The sequence below is a fragment of the Umbelopsis ramanniana genome (assembly GCF_025399195.1).
Source record: "Umbelopsis ramanniana AG unplaced genomic scaffold K450scaffold_83, whole genome shotgun sequence".
Taxonomy (NCBI): domain Eukaryota; kingdom Fungi; phylum Mucoromycota; class Umbelopsidomycetes; order Umbelopsidales; family Umbelopsidaceae; genus Umbelopsis; species Umbelopsis ramanniana.
In genome coordinates, this window is record NW_026252169.1 from 39,947 (window position 1) to 56,659 (window position 16,713).

Below are 16,713 nucleotides of genomic sequence, written 5' to 3' on the forward strand. Positions count from 1 at the left end.
CAATCACTTTAGTTAGACATGTTGACAAAAGACGATATAAGATAAACAAGCTGGAGAGAAAGAAAGAGATGCGAGGGAAAAGAAATCAGGTCAAGTGATGTGGTATTTAAAGAAACCGACAGATGAGTAATTGCGCCATTTGAACATGCTTTTTCCAGAGGCTTCCACCAGCACCAATCACATTCCGCCCCAATTTGTCAACGTCACATCGAGTCCAGATTTCCAGTCGGAAGAAATGGAATGACGCATCCACTTAGATTAATAAATAAAATTCGTTGGTTTTTGTCACAATTTAGCCATTTTCCTCCAACCATCAGCCGGCCCGACGGGATTGCGCAAGTTTAGCCGTTCTGGCAAAATCTCAGTAGTCCTTTGGCTCACTAATACTTCCAACAAACCCATGCTGAAACGGCCCTTGTTAATAATTCTATCGTCATGGCGGAAAGCGTCCATTTTTTTTATTATTATTCATCTGTGTTTGGATTCTATCTGTTGAAGCTTTTTGGTGGCCATATCAATGCCTGCATCACTGGCCATTTGTAAACGTCGTTTGGCTTTGTCTACTTCACCCAGTGCTTCATACACACACCCAAGGTTGTATTGGATTTCACCATCCATTGGATTGAAATTGGTAGCTTGTTCAAGATGCTTTACTGCACTTTTGATGTCTTTAAGCATAAGGTAGCTATTGGCGATGTTGGTGTGGGCATCCGCATTGTGAGGCTGCAGTTCCAGTGATTTCTCGAAAGCTTGAATGGCGTCTTTATGTTTACCCATTTGAAAATAACAAATCCCTATATTGAAGAAGCCGGCGCCTAAAAACTCAGCGTCAGTGGCGAATATCCATTATAAATGGTAACCTGTTGTTGTTTATCTCACCGCTTGGAGCAATCTGCACGCTTTTATGGTAGCTGTCCATAGCCTGGTGTTACAGTGTGTGAGCCAAACGAAAACAAACTTTGCTTTTTTGATGTTTGCATTTGTTCACGGGAACTTACCAGATCAATGGATCCTTTATTCAGATACTCGGTTCCAAGATCAAGTTGTTCCTGAGCCAATGCTTTATTGTAGATGGGTCGAGTGGAGGAAATATCTGATGAGCCCCCCCCCAAGTTAATAATTTCATCTAAGACTTTTGCCACACCACGTCGAAACGGACCAACTCACTTCGGATGGAATTCACACGGTTCGGGGCAAGGCGAAGGACATTGCGGCAGGCAACAGGTGTCCTGAGCTGACGTACTGCAGTTGTTGCCGTGAGGATCTTGGTCAATCTGTACATGGCAAGGGATGACGCTTGGTATGTTATAAAACGTTGGAGCCGAATACACCAGGCTCTGGCAAGCTTGGAAAAAAAAAAAAGCATCCGCGTCATGTGATCGACTCAGTAATTCTGGGTCAGAGAGAGGGCAGCCATCAAACATCAGGTACTATAGAAGCCATAGGGGTTTCACCTGGTGACAATTAGTACCTCGCTAGTTTATGAATACATGTTTGAGTTCAACTCTCTTTTTATTGTCCTGTTTTTGGGCGATCAATTATAAAAAAAAAAAGGACCAGATGTGGTTATGTTTAGGCAAGACTTTCCTGCAAGTATCTTTCTCCATCTATACCTCAGTCCAGTCAATCTCCAGGCCTGCAGCGTCACTGTGACCTTTGCAATCTCGGCGCCAATAATATAGATGGTGCCGTAATCGGTGTTCAACAATTACAAGATCTTCAGCAGAGTACTTGTAAATCTTCTGTTCTAGGCTACTCAAATGGTCCACAAGATACTTATACATGAGCAGTTGAGAAATGCCATATTCAGCTGGTTCATAGTAAAGTACAATTGGAAGGCGTTCACGAACTAATTTGATCAATGGCATCAAATCATTTGTTGCCTTTCGAGTACGCTCCATCTCAAAGTCGCTCGGCTGCCTATGCTCCTTTACAGACGCTAGTATAAACAGTTATTTACCTCGACAAGTAACATGTCAATTTTGAGAGCAGCACTTACAAGGAGTTGATTTAATCCAATCATCTATCATGCGTTGTTGAACTTGGTAGATAGCAGAATTGATGTCGAGCGCTTCTGGCATTTCTCCATTCTGAAGATGAACAAAACTAGCTGGCAAGTCCATTCGGATCAGTGACATCAAGTGCTGCCAATATGGCTTCCAGTGCCTCTTATTAAACCCACTCGTGATATCAATTGGTATATGCGGGAATTGAACGTTTTCGGGGTTGTCAAATGCTTTAGTAACTCCCACACTTGGACGCGAATACTGATCTTCGAGGTACGCGTTGAAGGAAGGAAAGTGATATTGGCTTTCCCAACTGTAATATATTGGCAAATAGTTCGCAACGCTCCATCCTTTTCCTTGAGGTAGTAGGACCGACATCGGTATCCCTGGCGACCTTGGCAAACCCGTCATCAAGTCATTGTAGCCTGGCATATCCAATGAAGGCAATTTACCGATGGTTATTATTGTTGCAATATACTGGATCCAATAGTCTGTGAAGCTTTCAGCAGTAGGAAACAGTTGATATCTATCATCCATATCATCAGGAGGTCGAAAGTGAAATGTATCTGTCGCCCACATTCCACCTGTGAACACTTTACCAATGCCCTTATCCATTGCTTGCAAGTCGACATGTAGCGTGTCTTTATCTACAAATGGAGGTAGTTGGTCTTGCAGATCCGATTTGGTGCTGACCAGCAGGCTCAAGTATTCTAGACCATTATTATACCGATGTTCCGTTAATGAAAAGCACACTATCTTTGTGTGATTTAGAAAGTCAATGGTGGCCTCGCTTAGACCTTCTAGTCTTTCCTCTTGAATGAAGTCATGGTCTGCTTCGTGTTTATTGCGGAATTGAGTTAATTTAATAACACGTCGCCAATTACTCTCGTCTGTAAACGTGGAACCAGACGCAAGACCCATTTTGGGTACATTTTTGTCCACGCCGCACGTCAAATGGTGAGCAAAGTTCAGTAAGTATAAAACAAAGTCGATAGGAAGTGGAGCTCCAGCCTCTGCTTCTATGCTTTGGATGAAGGCGCTGTCGTATAGTGGTGTTGACCGTGGAGGCTTGAACTCTTCGGATTTTTGCCGGGCCACTGACACCATTTGACCTTGAACATGTAGAATGTGTACCGCAAACACACAGCGCTGTTTCCACGATTGCACCCAATCCTCTAAATGGCAGAACTTTGAATCCTCCAGTGCATCGAACTGTATGAACTTAAGTCTTTTCACATTTCGAACAGCATCAGTGATGACGAACTGATCAATAGGGTAACCGTCCAACAATTTGGTATAAGCAGTTTGCCATATTTTTTCGCTGGAGAATGAAGCGTAAAAGAAGCTCCAGGAAGAACCAGCATTTATTAAGTCTCGAGCTGTCAATAATTCCGCTATCTGCTGTGCAATTTCAAGCGGAAGGTTCCTATTTCGCTTGCTACTGTGAGGCATGAATAGAGTGGCTATGAGTACAGTTAGGGTCTGTGGATATTTTATGGTGGGACCCAACGTCTATTGAGATATGAAGTACTATGTGTAACGTTTGAAAACATCTGTAGAAGCGTCATCAAAATCAATGTTCGTTAATTTAATTTTCAAGTAGCTCTCGCGATAAGTATAAACAAAATAGCTCGGCGCTGTTGGTGTTTTTTTGCTTGATAGGTGGGGTTTCCGGCCAATCTATGCAGGGAAGAAAGGATTGCTTTATGCTGTTTAAAGACTTGGGAAAATTGTTTTGGCCAGAGGTTGAGAAGCATTAGCCCATACACAGTGGCCACCAACATCAAAGAGAAAGATACTCATTCCTTTGTTGCTTTGGCAGTCAAGCTAATAAAGTACTGGGTAGTGTTTTTAAAGGCACATTATCAAGTTGTACCTGAGGCTCAACTTCCTGCGCTGAATTCTGCTATTACAATTGAAATTTACACCCGTCTTTTGCATGCTCTTTTTAATTGATATCAAAGATCTTTCCGATGTTGGTTGCGCGACCATGTCATAATCGAAAATCCCTTTATGAAAAGCAACTTTAACGACTTGTGGAGTAGTGACCTTTCAGCTCGCTGAAGGTGTACATGCCAATACTTATCCGGATAAAAATGATCTCTGATTCATACGCACAACTGAGTCTCCTTTTCATTATTTAAAAACATTAGGTAATCTATCAATATTTTGTGGTCGAACCTCCTTGTCTATCGCTGTTAGCATGGCCCGAGGCAATTCAGAATGTAAGGCTTGCAAAGAAGACTGTTTTCATGAGTTAATTCAAGTGAGCAAAACAGGATGGCAATCAGGAAGTTCACGACAAGTGGCCACAAAAATCCTCCACGTAGCCTCTATGTCTAGGTGCACTCTCAAGTCTTTTGACTCTCAAGTTGATAATTACATTACTGGCAAAGAAATGATTTCAAATATCTCGGTTACAAATTTCGTTTTTGTATTTTGACCTTCCAATTCATTTGGTAGGGAAACCTCTTCAAGGCAATGAAGTTCTTTACTTTATAGTGAATCAAAGCATTTTTTAAAATCTTTATTTCAAACCACGTTGAATTCGCTAATGCTGAAAAATACATGCAAAGGTAAAAATCTTCCCTCATTTTCGAATAGTCAGCAATGGTATTATTTCTGCTTCCATATATGGAAGATTAGTGGTTTGATCTTAGGCCGCCGCTGCTTCATCAGCCAAAATTAATAAACCATCGATCTCGCTTCCAATATATAAACCACGTATTTTTCTCTCGAAGTTCTATATTCAATCTCAAAAAACAAACTCTCATATAACAGTATGGTCTCATCAATTCAAGCAGGCGCTCGTGTCCTAGTCACTGGAGCAACAGGCTACGTCGGTGCACAGGTCGCAGATCAATTCCTCAAGGCAGGATACGTTGTAGTTGGCACATCTCGAACAGCAGCTAAAGCTCAGAATGTCAAGAAGTATTTTGACGACAAGTATGGTGCTGGAAAATTCGAAGTGTATGAAACCGGTGATCTCGTAAAGGATGGTGCTTTCGATGGTGCTGTGAAGGGTATGTGGGCTCTGATAATGCATCAACGCGTTTCTTTTGAAAATAGTTACTGACATCTTTCTTCCCTCCTACAGATGTCGATGCAATCGCTCACGTTGCATCTCCTGTTATTTTCAACGCCGTAGATCCCATCAAAGAAGTCATCGAGCTCGCTGTCAGTAGCACCTTGAGCCTTCTAAACTCTGCCCTGAAATACGGAAAAAACGTTAAACATGTTGTCGTGACATCAAGCGTTGCAAGCATTGCCGATGGTAAAGCTTCGCCCGATCACGTATTCACTGAAGCAGACTGGAACGATGTAGCTTTCCAAAGTGTGCTTCAGCAAAAGGAAAGTGGCCAACCTATTCACCCCTTCGTTGCGTACGTTGCCAGCAAGAACGAAGCAGAGCGTGCTATTTGGCGCTTCAAGGAGGAGAAGAAACCCTCTTTCGCAATTTCTACTATTCTACCTTCCTTCGTCTATGGACCCATGCTTCCTCCACCAGCCACCGTGCAAGAAGTACAGGCGAATACCACGGCCAAAGAAATCGTGTTCTACTATTCCGGCGAAAACCAGGATCCTTCAAAGGACCTCGGACTCAACGTATTCGTCGATGTCACTGATGTTGCTCTTGCTCATGTCCGTGCCATTGAGCGAGCCGACAAGTCCGATGGACAACGCTACTTGTTGAGCAGCGGTACTTTCACTTTCCAGCAGGCAGCCGACATCTTGCGCGAGGCCTTCCCAGAGCGACAGAATATCATTGCCAAGGGACAGCCTGGACAGAAGACTCCTGACAATAAGTTCGACAGTAGCAAATCCGTTCGCGAGCTTGGAATTGAGTATAAGAATTTCAAAGCTACGGTTTTGGACACCGTCGATAGCGTCAAGCATCTTTATAAGCTTTAGTTTCTTTAGCTTTCTTAAATGTAAACAACCTGTAATTTCTTACAGATACAAAGTGTAGAAACCTACTATCAGTTAAACTTTGTAACTGACCTCTTATGATTAAATATTGTGTTGAGCTTTCCTCTCAATGATAACTTATTGACGCCACGTACCTTAGCATTGTGAATACCTACTCGTAGTGAAGTGGTTGTTCGTCTGAGTCACCTGATGGTCTCCGCTACGACAAATGATGAATGGACATAGGAGAACAATTGCGCCAGCTTTCTCTTAATATGCGTGATTATCCATGAAGCAAAATTTTCTACAATGCGACTAGAAGAATACATTGCCGGTCATTCACACGATAACACCTTTCCTTCCCAAAACAAGATATTAGAATTGCAATTCATTTTTTTTAATGTACAAGATTTTGCGGTGGAAAAATAAAAGAAAAAAGGGCATGTTGTATATAGCGTCTAAAAAACAGGGCCGACCTAGTCTATGATTGTTGCGGCTCATCGTAGCGTTTGATAATGTTATCAGCATAAGGGTGATCGGGGCCGTCGAAAATGTGAAGGCGCTCGAGTCGTTGCTCTCTCAGTCGGTTCTTGGGCAACATGCCTGACACGGCCTTCTCGATGACTCTTTCGGGATAACGGTCCATCATTCTGCTCATTGGGATTTCCTTGAGACCACCAGGGTGACCTGTGTGATGTCTATACAACTTTTGATCCCATTTCTTTCCAGTCACAGCCAGTTCCTTTGCGTTAATAACAACAACGTGGTCACCACAGTCAGCTATTAGAAAGAACTGGAGGTGAGTACAGCACAACAACATGAATGAGTTCGTCATGGAATTATCCCTCGTACCTGCTGGATCGTAGATTGGCTTGTGTTTGCCCATCAATGTGGTGGCAATTCCAGTTGCCATGCGGCCGAGAACTCTTTGTTTGGCATCCACCAAATGCCACACTCTAGCGTAAGCCAGTGCCGTCTGGAGGGAATCATATATTGTTAATTGATCAGTTGCTATGGCAGGCGTAAAGCATTAGGTGCCTTACCTTGCCAACGTTTTGAGACATGCTGTTATTAAATAAAAAAGTTTGAAATGGGCCGTATCAACATTTTTTTTTTTTTTTTGTGTCTGGGTGCCTTGCTCACGTGACCTATGGTCAAAAACCTCCATGGCAGCAGCTTAACCTTTGCTTAACGTTCATTCCGCCATGTCACAACCAAGTCTGACTGAGCGTCCGTTGTTTGGCGGTGCTCTCTCTGCGCCTCTAAGACAATCGTACCTGGATGCAAGGCATGTGTTCAACTTTGATTCATCCTTGATTCTCTCACGTCAGCCTCTTTCTAACCTATTGTTCCACTGCACCGCAGCCAGATCAGACAGATCCCGGATAACCAGGAAGTATTTGTGGACGCCAATACGGAGCAAAGCTTGATTATAGAGCTCCTTGATCTTGTCCCCGTAGCCAAAGAAAAAGAAATTGCAAAGTAGGTTCAATCATTTATCTGTGTATGTTAAAGGGATCCGTTGATACTCATGTTTCTGCCACTAGGTATCACTTCCAGCAACTGGCCGAGGATAACGAAGCGAAAGAAGCCATCGTCAACGATATCTCTCTGCTTGAAGCTACAAGCAATCCTTCCCTACCGTAAGCCTCGCGTAGCCTTTCCATGACTGACGTTTGTTTTTTTCTAAACCTTGCATGAAACATGTAGATCGGACTCGTCCCAAATATACGTCCTCAAAGGCTTGCAGAAAATCTCAAAGTTCAATGAACAGCAGTTGCATCATGTTAACATTGTAATGGCCATTATCCGTCTGGCCAAAGTGCATACTGACGTAGCTATTTCTGTCAATGTCCCCGAGGGTCAAGGTCAAATTGAGCTTGTCGAATCGGAGATGCTGCAGCTTGTCAAAGGCTTCAAGGTCAATGACTGGAGCCTATTTGGCTAAGCATAGCCGGCCATATCCACTGTATTCACACATCCATATATTTTGCATTCATCACTAGCTAGTTACACTATTGTTTTTTTAAATAAAGTCCCCACTTTAACGCTCATTGTAAGTCTCTAACTGAAAATATTTGTTTCTTTTCTATATTGCGATCTGGGGTATGACTAAAAATTCAAATGGAATACACATGAGATGGCTCAAGAGTCAATATGTTGTGAAACAATGCGCTTTCGTTCGACGCGACTGACATTGACTGAGCTGCCGGTGGGAGTACCAGCCACTAGGCCTTGATAGTCCAAACGGTAAATCTTAGGCGGAAGACCTTTACCGAATTTACGATTGATGTGGTTGGAGCACAGCAGGGCGCTAATGAGAACGAAAAGATGGAAGGGTATCAGGGAGAAAGCTACGATGTAGCAGTTGGTCAGACATTGACGACTGAACGTTTGGTATTTGAACTTGCAACCTGGCAAGAGGGTTCGAGGGAAGCATTTGTTAGAACGCTCATGGAAATCAGTGAATGTTTTGTATCCACAGCAGTGAAGCTAAAGAAGAAAAGAGAGGTTAGAACAGAATAGCATCGATACGGCATCGCGATGAAAGACTAACGTTGGCTTGAATGCGAGCACGATCGTTGGCTGATAAATTATAGTGCCATTGGTACGATAGCTTTCCCTCCAAATTCCATTTATTTTTGCGGTACGAGACATAGCCGATAGCAGCAATCAGGGCAAAGCATGGCCATAGCAAGACGTTGTAGACGGTCAAAATAGCGCGATTGTTGAGCATGATGCCAGCGTAGCCAACGAAGGAGGTGATCAAGCTTATACTTCCTGCTGCAGTCACGACTGGAGAAAAAACCGACGACAGTTGAGTACAAGCATGATGGGTAGGCGGGAAAAAACCTCGTCACTTACGTCGTAGGAGCAAAGGTTCGCTGACAATAATGACATCAGCTCGAAGGTACACTGATGAAGTGGAGAGGTGAGCCAAAGGACGGTATACACAACGCCATCGGCGACCAACTTACGTTTGAAATACGTCAACACAGCGAGCAACACACCACCCAGACCGTAGATAAAGAGCTGGTAGAGAAAAAAGATGGAGGTTTTTTTTTTCAATAAGCGACGATAACAGCAGATCGAGTGCCTTTCCCGCTTACTTACAATGGTATTTGATATGAGCATCCACCATTTGTGAACGGTCCACCGGCCCCTCTTCTTGGCTTGTTCGTCGGTATTGGCGGCTTGGAATCGCTTCATGACATGCAATGACGACGCATCGACACTACTTCGCATAGACGGTGGGCTAGCGTTCGGGACCCATGGTAGGACGGGCGGGGCGGGAAGGTGGTCGACTGAATTCCAGGGTGAAATGTTTTGAGCCGGTGCTATACCATGCAGACTAGATCGTAGCTGAGCCATAGAGGAGAAGCAAGTGTCAAAAGTAGCACAGTAGTATGAAATGTATAAAAATAAAGACCAGCACACGTTGCCGTCGCGATTGGCTAAAATCACACGAAACAAAGTAGCAATTTTTATGGGAGAAAATAAAAAGGGGTGGACAATGTAAGAAAAAAAAATGTCAAGATCCTTTAATATAAAACTTCTTTATGGTAGCGTCTTTACGAATTCAATGATTCTCTTGACTCCAACCCACCAGGTACCGCATTCATCGGACTTGGTAGTGGCCAGTTCCAATTGGATGCGTCCTGCGTCTTCATAGTTGCGTTGTTGCAAGGCTAAACGGGATAATTAGCAAACCTGGTTTGGCTATCTTTACCATGGTCAGGGCTACTCACCTTGAGCAAGGGCAATCATTCGGTCGGTCACTCCACTTGACAACTCTTGGTTATTCAACATATCGCTCATCACCACCAATCTCTTCTCTGCATCGTCCCACATACGCTTTTGAGCAGGCTGCAAAACAGGACATAACGGTGAATACGCTATTGCAGTCGCGTTTGTTCTACATTGTAAATTGAACTTACGCCCGAATTTTGTCTTGCTCGCTGAAGTTCAGCTGTCAAAGAAGTAACAATGACCTTTTGTGCTGCTGGGATGTGAGTTTGGTCTCCTCTGGCTGTAAAGTAAAAAGAAACGCATTCAATTAAATCCATCCAACACTTTTGACTTGATCTCGTATCTACACTTACGATGGCGCTTGGGCTGAGGAGGGGCTGGTGCTGCTACAGGAGATGGAGCAGGAGCGGATGCTGGAGGGCCGGCAGGTGGAGCATGCATATGACCAGGTTGTTGCTGTTGTGGTGGTGCCATAGGGCCAGGCATGTTGACTTGACCAGCAGGTGGAGCATAGGAGAAGGAACCACGGCTAGCAGGTTGTTGCTGCTGATGTTGCTGTGGTGGCTGTCCAGGATGCATAGGAGGAGCTCCATAAGGTCCTGGTCCTCGTTGAGTCATGGTCGGTGACATGGGTCTATAGCCTGTAGCAGGGGATGCGCTACGATACAACGGTGATGGAGCCACACCTCCAGTAGGAGGTGGTGGCAAAGGTGCGTGCTGCTGCTGTTGTTGTGGTGGCCCATTGCTCATAGGCGCTCCTCCCATAGGAGCGTTTTGCATAGGAGCGGAATTGGGGAAAGGTGACATGATACGCTGAGGTCCAGCGTTAGGTGTGCTAGGTCTCTTGTTGGCAGAAGCAGGGGAAGCACGAGAAAGCATCGGTGGGTCATTCCAAGCGGGAATATCCTTGCGGTAGTTAGCTACTGACTCAGTGTTGGAAGGCGGAGGGGGCAGAGGAGCTGCCTGTGTAGGCTGAGTCTGGTAAGGGTTGTAAGGTGCTCCATAACTACCTTGCTGACCGTACGATGGTGTTTGGCTATGCGTAGGTTGGGGAGGCATGTAGCCACTGGTGGGTGCAGGCTTATAAGATTGGCTCTGTACGCCCGCATTCATAAGTTGAGGAGCAGCTTGGGGAGCATATGGGCTTTGCTGCTGCACTGGCTGAGCAGGAGTATAACCTTGGTAAGCGTTATTAGCAGGAGCAGTAGCTGGCAAAGGCTTATCATAACGCTGTGTCTGTTGCTGTTGACCAGCTGGAGCTGTAGAGCCGTATGCTGATCCATATCCGTAAGCGGCAGCAGCTTGTTGTGGTTGCTGCTGTTGGGCGGGTGGTTGTTGTTGTTGCTGCTGTCCAAGTCCACCAATGGGTAGAGAATCGAAGGGGAATGGTACGGGTCCTGCACGAGCAGCGTTGCCATCGGCATGATGAAGACGATCTCTAGTCACACTCAGGATATCCTCCTTTTCTGAACGGTAGGATTGAGGAATCAGATCAATGAAGTACAAAGCAGCAGTCAAGTTGCCTTGAGTAGCGAGGATTCTAGAATAGTCGCAATACTTGTCGTAAAGGGCGGACAAATGGAAGGACTGTCCAGGCTGAGCATCCATGTCAGAGTCAACAAAGTTGATAGCACTTCTGTAAACGGTCACCTTTTCCATAAGCTCATGGAGAGACTGAGCAGCAGGTTTGGATTGATCAGCTTCCTGATCAGCAATCCAGATTCCGACGACTTTGTGAAGCTTGCCAGCAGCAAGGTAACAGAGCTGAGCGTTTTGGATTTGAGCAGGAGAGTGTGCCTCTAAGCGCTGACCAAGGGTTTCGCAAAGAGATTCGAATTCGTCAACCTTGGCAAAGGTGCAGAGGATGACCATGACTTCACGCCAATCCTCCAAAGAAGCATTGATGACGATATCTTGGAGATCGTGATGAATGATGCCCTGGACAAGACGGAGATAAGGCGTCTTTTCGATCTGGTGTTCAAAGTAAACCTTGCGAGTACGGTTTAACAATTCTTCACCACCACAGACAGCAAACATCAAGGCATCAGCCCAACGATCCACACTCAAGCACATATCGACGGCCGAAGCAAAATCACCCAGGACTAAAGATCGGGTAATCAAAGAATCCACATCCGTGCTGCCTTCAGGATATATTTTGAAAGGCTTGGCGGCAGCTTTTTGCACAGGAGCTTGCTCCTCAACAACGGCTGGCTCGGTGGTATCCACAACAGGTGCGGCGGTGCTTCCAACCAAGAAGTCGGCTTCAGCACCAGACGATCCAGAAAATAAACCAGTCATCTCATCATTTGCTTCAGGTTGTTCCACTTCACTTGATTCTGGTTCAGTAGGGGCGGCTGCGGCTGGTTCTTCAGGAACAGCAGCCTCTTGAGCGACAGCCACCTCCGAGGATTCTATTTTGTCTGTGCCCTCACCGCTAGAGACTTTAAGCTGTGCAACAGCTTGTGAAATTTGAGTCAAGACTTGATCCTTATCGAAGCCAAGATCATTGACAAGGTGCTCGCGAACATTTTCCTTCATGAGAGCTTGAAGAATGGTCCAGCTGTCACCAGACACATGGTTTTGTGCGTATTCGGCCAATGTATTATTTTCGATGGCAGTTTGCAACTGTGAAACTCGTTCATTCAAGTCCTTGTCAAGAGCAATGTTGGTGATCTTGACGGTATGGGCAACACTGCGAGGATCGACAACGTTTTGGGGATCGGCATTGGCATTCTTCAAAACTGCGGCGTTATTAAAGCTTGTCAGTTTACCACCGTAGGCAAAAGTAGCACCGGCAGGACGACGAAGCCACTTGGGAGGATGCTTGAGATTAAGACCATCACCCTGTTGAGGAGCGAATGCAGCAGGGGCAAATGGATCATTGCTGACGGCTTCTTGAGCAAAAGCATCAGCGGGTTGCTCACGGCTAGTTCCTTGCAAGGAATGAATAGATATCTGTGGAAGAAAGAAAACATCGTTCAATATATGTAACTGAAGCGAGCGAGGACATACTGCGGAAATTAAGCATTAATGTCATACCTTGCCATCAAAGGAAGCAGACGCGAAGAAGTCAGGATTGGGATTGTACCAGTCGACCTCAAAAGTCCAGTTATGGCTAACGGGAAGCTCGCCAATGATTTCACCGGATCTAGGGTTCCAGCAAATCGTTCTAGAGTCTTTGCCAGAGGACAGCAACAGATCAGAATCCTTTTGACACCAAGAAAGAGACAAAACACCTTGCTGATGACCAGTGAGGGTTTTGACGGGGGCGTGAGCATTTCTCAAATCCCACATGGCAATGACAGGGTTTGAATCGTCCTCTGAGGCGGTTACAATTTGGGTTGCAACGTCTGGGCTCCAAGCAATGGATGAAATGCCACCTCTGACAGCAGGCAAGGCTCCGCCAGCATGTGCCAAAGCGACTACTTCCCTTCGGTTTCTCAAATCCCATACAACAGTATAGCCAGTATTGGAAGAAGTTGCCAAAATATGTTGGACTTGGTTGTTCCATGAAAGGTCGGTAATGGCATCTATTTTTTGCGACTTTGCTCCGGGCGAATATGGTTTAGAAGGATTGGTGAGATCCCAGATGAAGATCTATAGAGTGAATATGCATGGGGGTTAGATTTTCAGCGCGGTTGAAAAAGCGTGATGAGGTAAAAGTTACTTGCCTCTCCGTTGCCGGCAGCAGAAGCCATTAGATTAGACTGAAATGGATTGAACGACAATCCGCGAACCGAGCCAGTGTGCTGAGAGTTTTTGAATATAACAGCATCATCACTGTAGATATCAGGCATCAGTTGAAGGGGGAAAAAAGAAAATTATGCAAGGGCTTCGGTTGAATCCAGTATGCCATTACCTTCCATCCAATAATGACTTTGTATTCCAAAGGTTAAGTTCACCACCTTCCATACCACCAGCAATGACACCAGCATCACCGCCATGAGGGCTCCATGCAAGACGATTGAACCTGAGATGTCATGACAGATGGTTAGTACGACAGGGCCGTGGGACCCCTGTAAGGTCTCGATGATGAAGCGGATGGGCAGAACAAGTGTTACCTTGATGAGCAGCTGATCTTTGCCGATGGTTGCAACTCTAATTCTGGCGACTCCAAATCGACGGTGAAGAGTTCTAGGTCAGCATCATTGGAGAATGAAGCATCCATAGCTCCAGCTACTGTTCCGGTGGCGATCATGGGCAGATGGGTATGAGATGAGGAGAACCACGCCATGGTGGCGGTTCGATTGATCTCCTTCAGCTTGGGCATTGTTCAAAGTAGAGCACTATAAGAGAACCAAAAAGGTGTTTGACCAACGTAGTTTCAAGTCCAGGCAGCCAGCGCAGTCCAGCCAAATCAGCGCGTTAACGCAACCACGTATGATTCCCAAATCTGTTTGCAAACATGTTTCGAAACAGTGGGTCGGCAAGGGAACTTGGTTGTTTCGAAACACTCGCTCAGGTCGCAGGCGGAGACCCTAACTTTTTTTTTTTTTTACTGAAAGTTTCTCACTGGGAACAGTTATTTTAGATCAATTGCTCACAAGCATGACAAAGTGTTGCCGTCAATAAATGAAATTTGGTGAACACTTAAGAAAACAACGACTACCTCAATGGAGGTTCTTTTACCTTGACTACGACGGCTTGAAAAGCACTCTCAAAAAAACCACCGAGGAATGGGCTGACAAGGACGATCAGTTGTTCATTGACCGTTTGGTCATTGAACTTGACAAGGTCCATTCTTTTTACGCTCTCAAACTTGGTGAAACACAGCGTCGTATCCGATCCTGCCAACGACGAATCCAAACCCTCAGCATGTCCCAACACCCAGCTCTTTCGGAATATCTCTCAATTCAAAACGAAATCACTGATATTACCAGCGAAGTCCAGGAATTATTTTGGTATACTCGGCTCAATTACAGTGGGTTCATAAAGATTGTCAAGAAACATGATCGTTATGCTGATCATGTTCCAAAGCTACGGGGCCACTTCTTGACATTATTACACCATCGGTCGTTTTATAAAGCTGAGGCTTTTTCGCAATTAACGACGGAACTGGCAAAGCTATACGACTCAGCTCGAGTGAGTGGTCATCAGCCATTCAACGACTTTTCCACCATTACCCCACCCAACGTTATTACTCCCATTGTTCGTCAGCATCAACCACTTGTCTACAAAAACACTAAATATTGGGTCCACCCCGACAACATCATGGATGTCAAGACCCATATATTGAAGTATATGCCGCTGATTAGTCAGAACGCTTCTTCTTCACCACAAACCACCGGCGGTCCACCCTCCACACCTCCCAGTCTCATTACTGATTCGGTCATCGCACATGCCACGGAGGAACGCTGCAGCGACGAACTAATATCATCGGTCTACTTGGATGATCAATACTTTTCGTCGTATATGTCACGTGTGCAATTTTCGGCAGACCAACGAACCATTCGGCTGCGCTGGTATGGCAACGACACTCGCAATGTTCATGTTGAACGAAAATCCTATAATTACATTAATCAAGAACCTGTTGAAGGACTGCCAGCATCTCAGGAACAATCTGAAGAATCAAGTACAAAAGACCGACATACACTCAAAGCCAAAGCAGTTACAGAATGGCTTCGCGGAGACTGGAGTGTGAGTGAAAAATTACAGAAGGCACAACTTAAAAAGCAATCCAGTGGACTTGACTGGGTCATGGAGGATGACGATGACATGGAAATCGAACGACTTCGAAGTATTGCCCAGGATATTCAAGACATTGTGGTAGGAGATCAATTACGACCTGTGGTGCGGACGGTTTTTCGTCGGACGGTATTCCAATCACCTGATGAGAATGTTCGAATTTCTATGGATACGGACTTTGTTATGGCTCGTGAATTTGGATGGAACCATCCCGAGTCACCTATGGCGGACCCGTGGCGAAGAGATGATCTCACAGCACAGACGGCCGATGAAGATCAATACCTTGATATACCCAACGAACCTGCTCATCCTGACGATTACCATCGCTTTCGGTATGCCATTCTCGAAGTGAAGCTACGTACACCACAGTACCCTACCACCATGTGCATCGGCGATAACGATGAACCTGATTGCGTCAAAACTCTTGTGCGTGCCCGAATGATGGAGCCTATTCCTCATTTTTCAAAATACGTCCATGCCGTCTCAGTTCTGTGGGATTCCAAAGTCCCGTTATTACCATTTTGGGTAAGTTACGCTTTCTGAATATCGAATCCAAGCTTTTTGCCTTGCCAGTATTAACCCTTCCCTGACCAGCTTCCACAGCTTCAAGAAGGCGTGTATTGTCCCACAGGGATTCGATTACATCGCGCCTACCACTCCACGGCCGAGTCATGCGACACTGGCATGGACAGCCAAGATAGAAATCCTCCATTACAGCCCGATTTCTCCTTCCAACTACAAGCACCTCCCTCACGTCCCATGAATCAATCATTACATATTGCATCCTCTGTACCATCCATTACCAACGAAACCACGCCTTTGTTAACACTCTCTGACAACGAAGCACAGACCTCACGACCCACCATAGCACATTCTGTACGGCGATTGGTGCAAGCAGTGTACCCTGTTATTCTGCTTATCCTCATTACGGCCATCGCACTGGCCATAGCCGAAATCGAAGATCGAATGTTGGCAAACGTTCTTGGCGTCCTGGTGGCTGCCATGGCATTAGCTGGGTTTTGCCTTTGGATGTTTGTTTTTAAAACCTCTTTGACTCAGACGACCAGAGCAATGTGAAACCTCTTTTTTTTTGTTCTTTACAAATAATCACGTTAGTTATTGACCAATAAACATTGGTTTAACATCAATCTACTGGAAACCCGTATGTAAACATCGATGACCGCATTTCACTGCTGTTGATAGTTGCTGCTGTAGCTTTCAATCAGCTTGATCTGACACTGAAAAAACCAAGACATTACATACAAACTGGAAAACGGCCGAAACATAGTTTGCATGAATATGTGATCTCATTCGCATCAATTCCACGCTAGGAGAAAAAAAAAAAAAAAAAGAGTGTCATGCC

The 16,713-nt window shown here is 45.2% G+C and overlaps 7 protein-coding genes across 7 annotated transcripts; 3 read left to right on the forward strand and 4 right to left on the reverse strand.

The window, feature by feature from the left end:
- Positions 1-296: 296 nt before the first annotated feature.
- Positions 297-1,491, reverse strand: K450DRAFT_260813 (uncharacterized protein). The gene is made up of 4 exons (XM_051592213.1): positions 1,168-1,491; positions 999-1,093; positions 880-922; positions 297-815 (listed from the first exon to the last, which is right to left on the reverse strand). Exons 1-4 carry the CDS (start codon positions 1,373-1,375, stop codon positions 469-471), a joined length of 693 nt encoding a protein of 230 aa, XP_051440646.1. The 5' UTR covers positions 1,376-1,491; the 3' UTR covers positions 297-468.
- K450DRAFT_260819 (uncharacterized protein) lies at positions 1,368-3,570 on the reverse strand. Its single transcript, XM_051592214.1, has 2 exons — positions 2,000-3,570; positions 1,368-1,939 (listed from the first exon to the last, which is right to left on the reverse strand). Exons 1-2 carry the CDS (start codon positions 3,456-3,458, stop codon positions 1,608-1,610), a joined length of 1,791 nt encoding a protein of 596 aa, XP_051440647.1. The 5' UTR covers positions 3,459-3,570; the 3' UTR covers positions 1,368-1,607.
- Positions 3,571-4,209: 639 nt separating this feature from the next.
- K450DRAFT_295784 (uncharacterized protein) lies at positions 4,210-5,918 on the forward strand (the record flags this gene model as incomplete). Its single annotated transcript, XM_051593618.1, has 3 exons — positions 4,210-4,219; positions 4,811-5,029; positions 5,104-5,918. The coding sequence occupies 3 exons, from the start codon at positions 4,210-4,212 to the stop codon at positions 5,916-5,918; spliced, it is 1,044 nt and encodes a 347-aa protein (XP_051440648.1).
- A 1,197-nt stretch (positions 5,919-7,115) lies between these two features.
- Positions 7,116-8,145, forward strand: K450DRAFT_260826 (uncharacterized protein). The gene is made up of 4 exons (XM_051592215.1): positions 7,116-7,203; positions 7,281-7,397; positions 7,463-7,558; positions 7,626-8,145. The coding sequence occupies exons 1-4, from the start codon at positions 7,121-7,123 to the stop codon at positions 7,861-7,863; spliced, it is 534 nt and encodes a 177-aa protein (XP_051440649.1). The 5' UTR covers positions 7,116-7,120; the 3' UTR covers positions 7,864-8,145.
- K450DRAFT_260829 (uncharacterized protein) lies at positions 7,962-9,331 on the reverse strand. The gene is made up of 5 exons (XM_051592216.1): positions 9,030-9,331; positions 8,894-8,948; positions 8,781-8,831; positions 8,473-8,711; positions 7,962-8,408 (listed from the first exon to the last, which is right to left on the reverse strand). The coding sequence occupies exons 1-5, from the start codon at positions 9,285-9,287 to the stop codon at positions 8,061-8,063; spliced, it is 951 nt and encodes a 316-aa protein (XP_051440650.1). The 5' UTR covers positions 9,288-9,331; the 3' UTR covers positions 7,962-8,060.
- Position 9,332: 1 nt separating this feature from the next.
- K450DRAFT_260843 (uncharacterized protein) lies at positions 9,333-14,003 on the reverse strand. The gene is made up of 9 exons (XM_051592217.1): positions 13,727-14,003; positions 13,525-13,635; positions 13,337-13,445; positions 12,705-13,262; positions 10,222-12,620; positions 10,019-10,122; positions 9,854-9,945; positions 9,665-9,782; positions 9,333-9,604 (listed from the first exon to the last, which is right to left on the reverse strand). The coding sequence occupies exons 1-9, from the start codon at positions 13,933-13,935 to the stop codon at positions 9,474-9,476; spliced, it is 3,831 nt and encodes a 1,276-aa protein (XP_051440651.1). The 5' UTR covers positions 13,936-14,003; the 3' UTR covers positions 9,333-9,473.
- A 183-nt stretch (positions 14,004-14,186) lies between these two features.
- Positions 14,187-16,674, forward strand: K450DRAFT_303389 (uncharacterized protein). The gene is made up of 2 exons (XM_051593790.1): positions 14,187-15,875; positions 15,945-16,674. Exons 1-2 carry the CDS (start codon positions 14,238-14,240, stop codon positions 16,425-16,427), a joined length of 2,121 nt encoding a protein of 706 aa, XP_051440652.1. The 5' UTR covers positions 14,187-14,237; the 3' UTR covers positions 16,428-16,674.
- Positions 16,675-16,713: the final 39 nt, after the last annotated feature.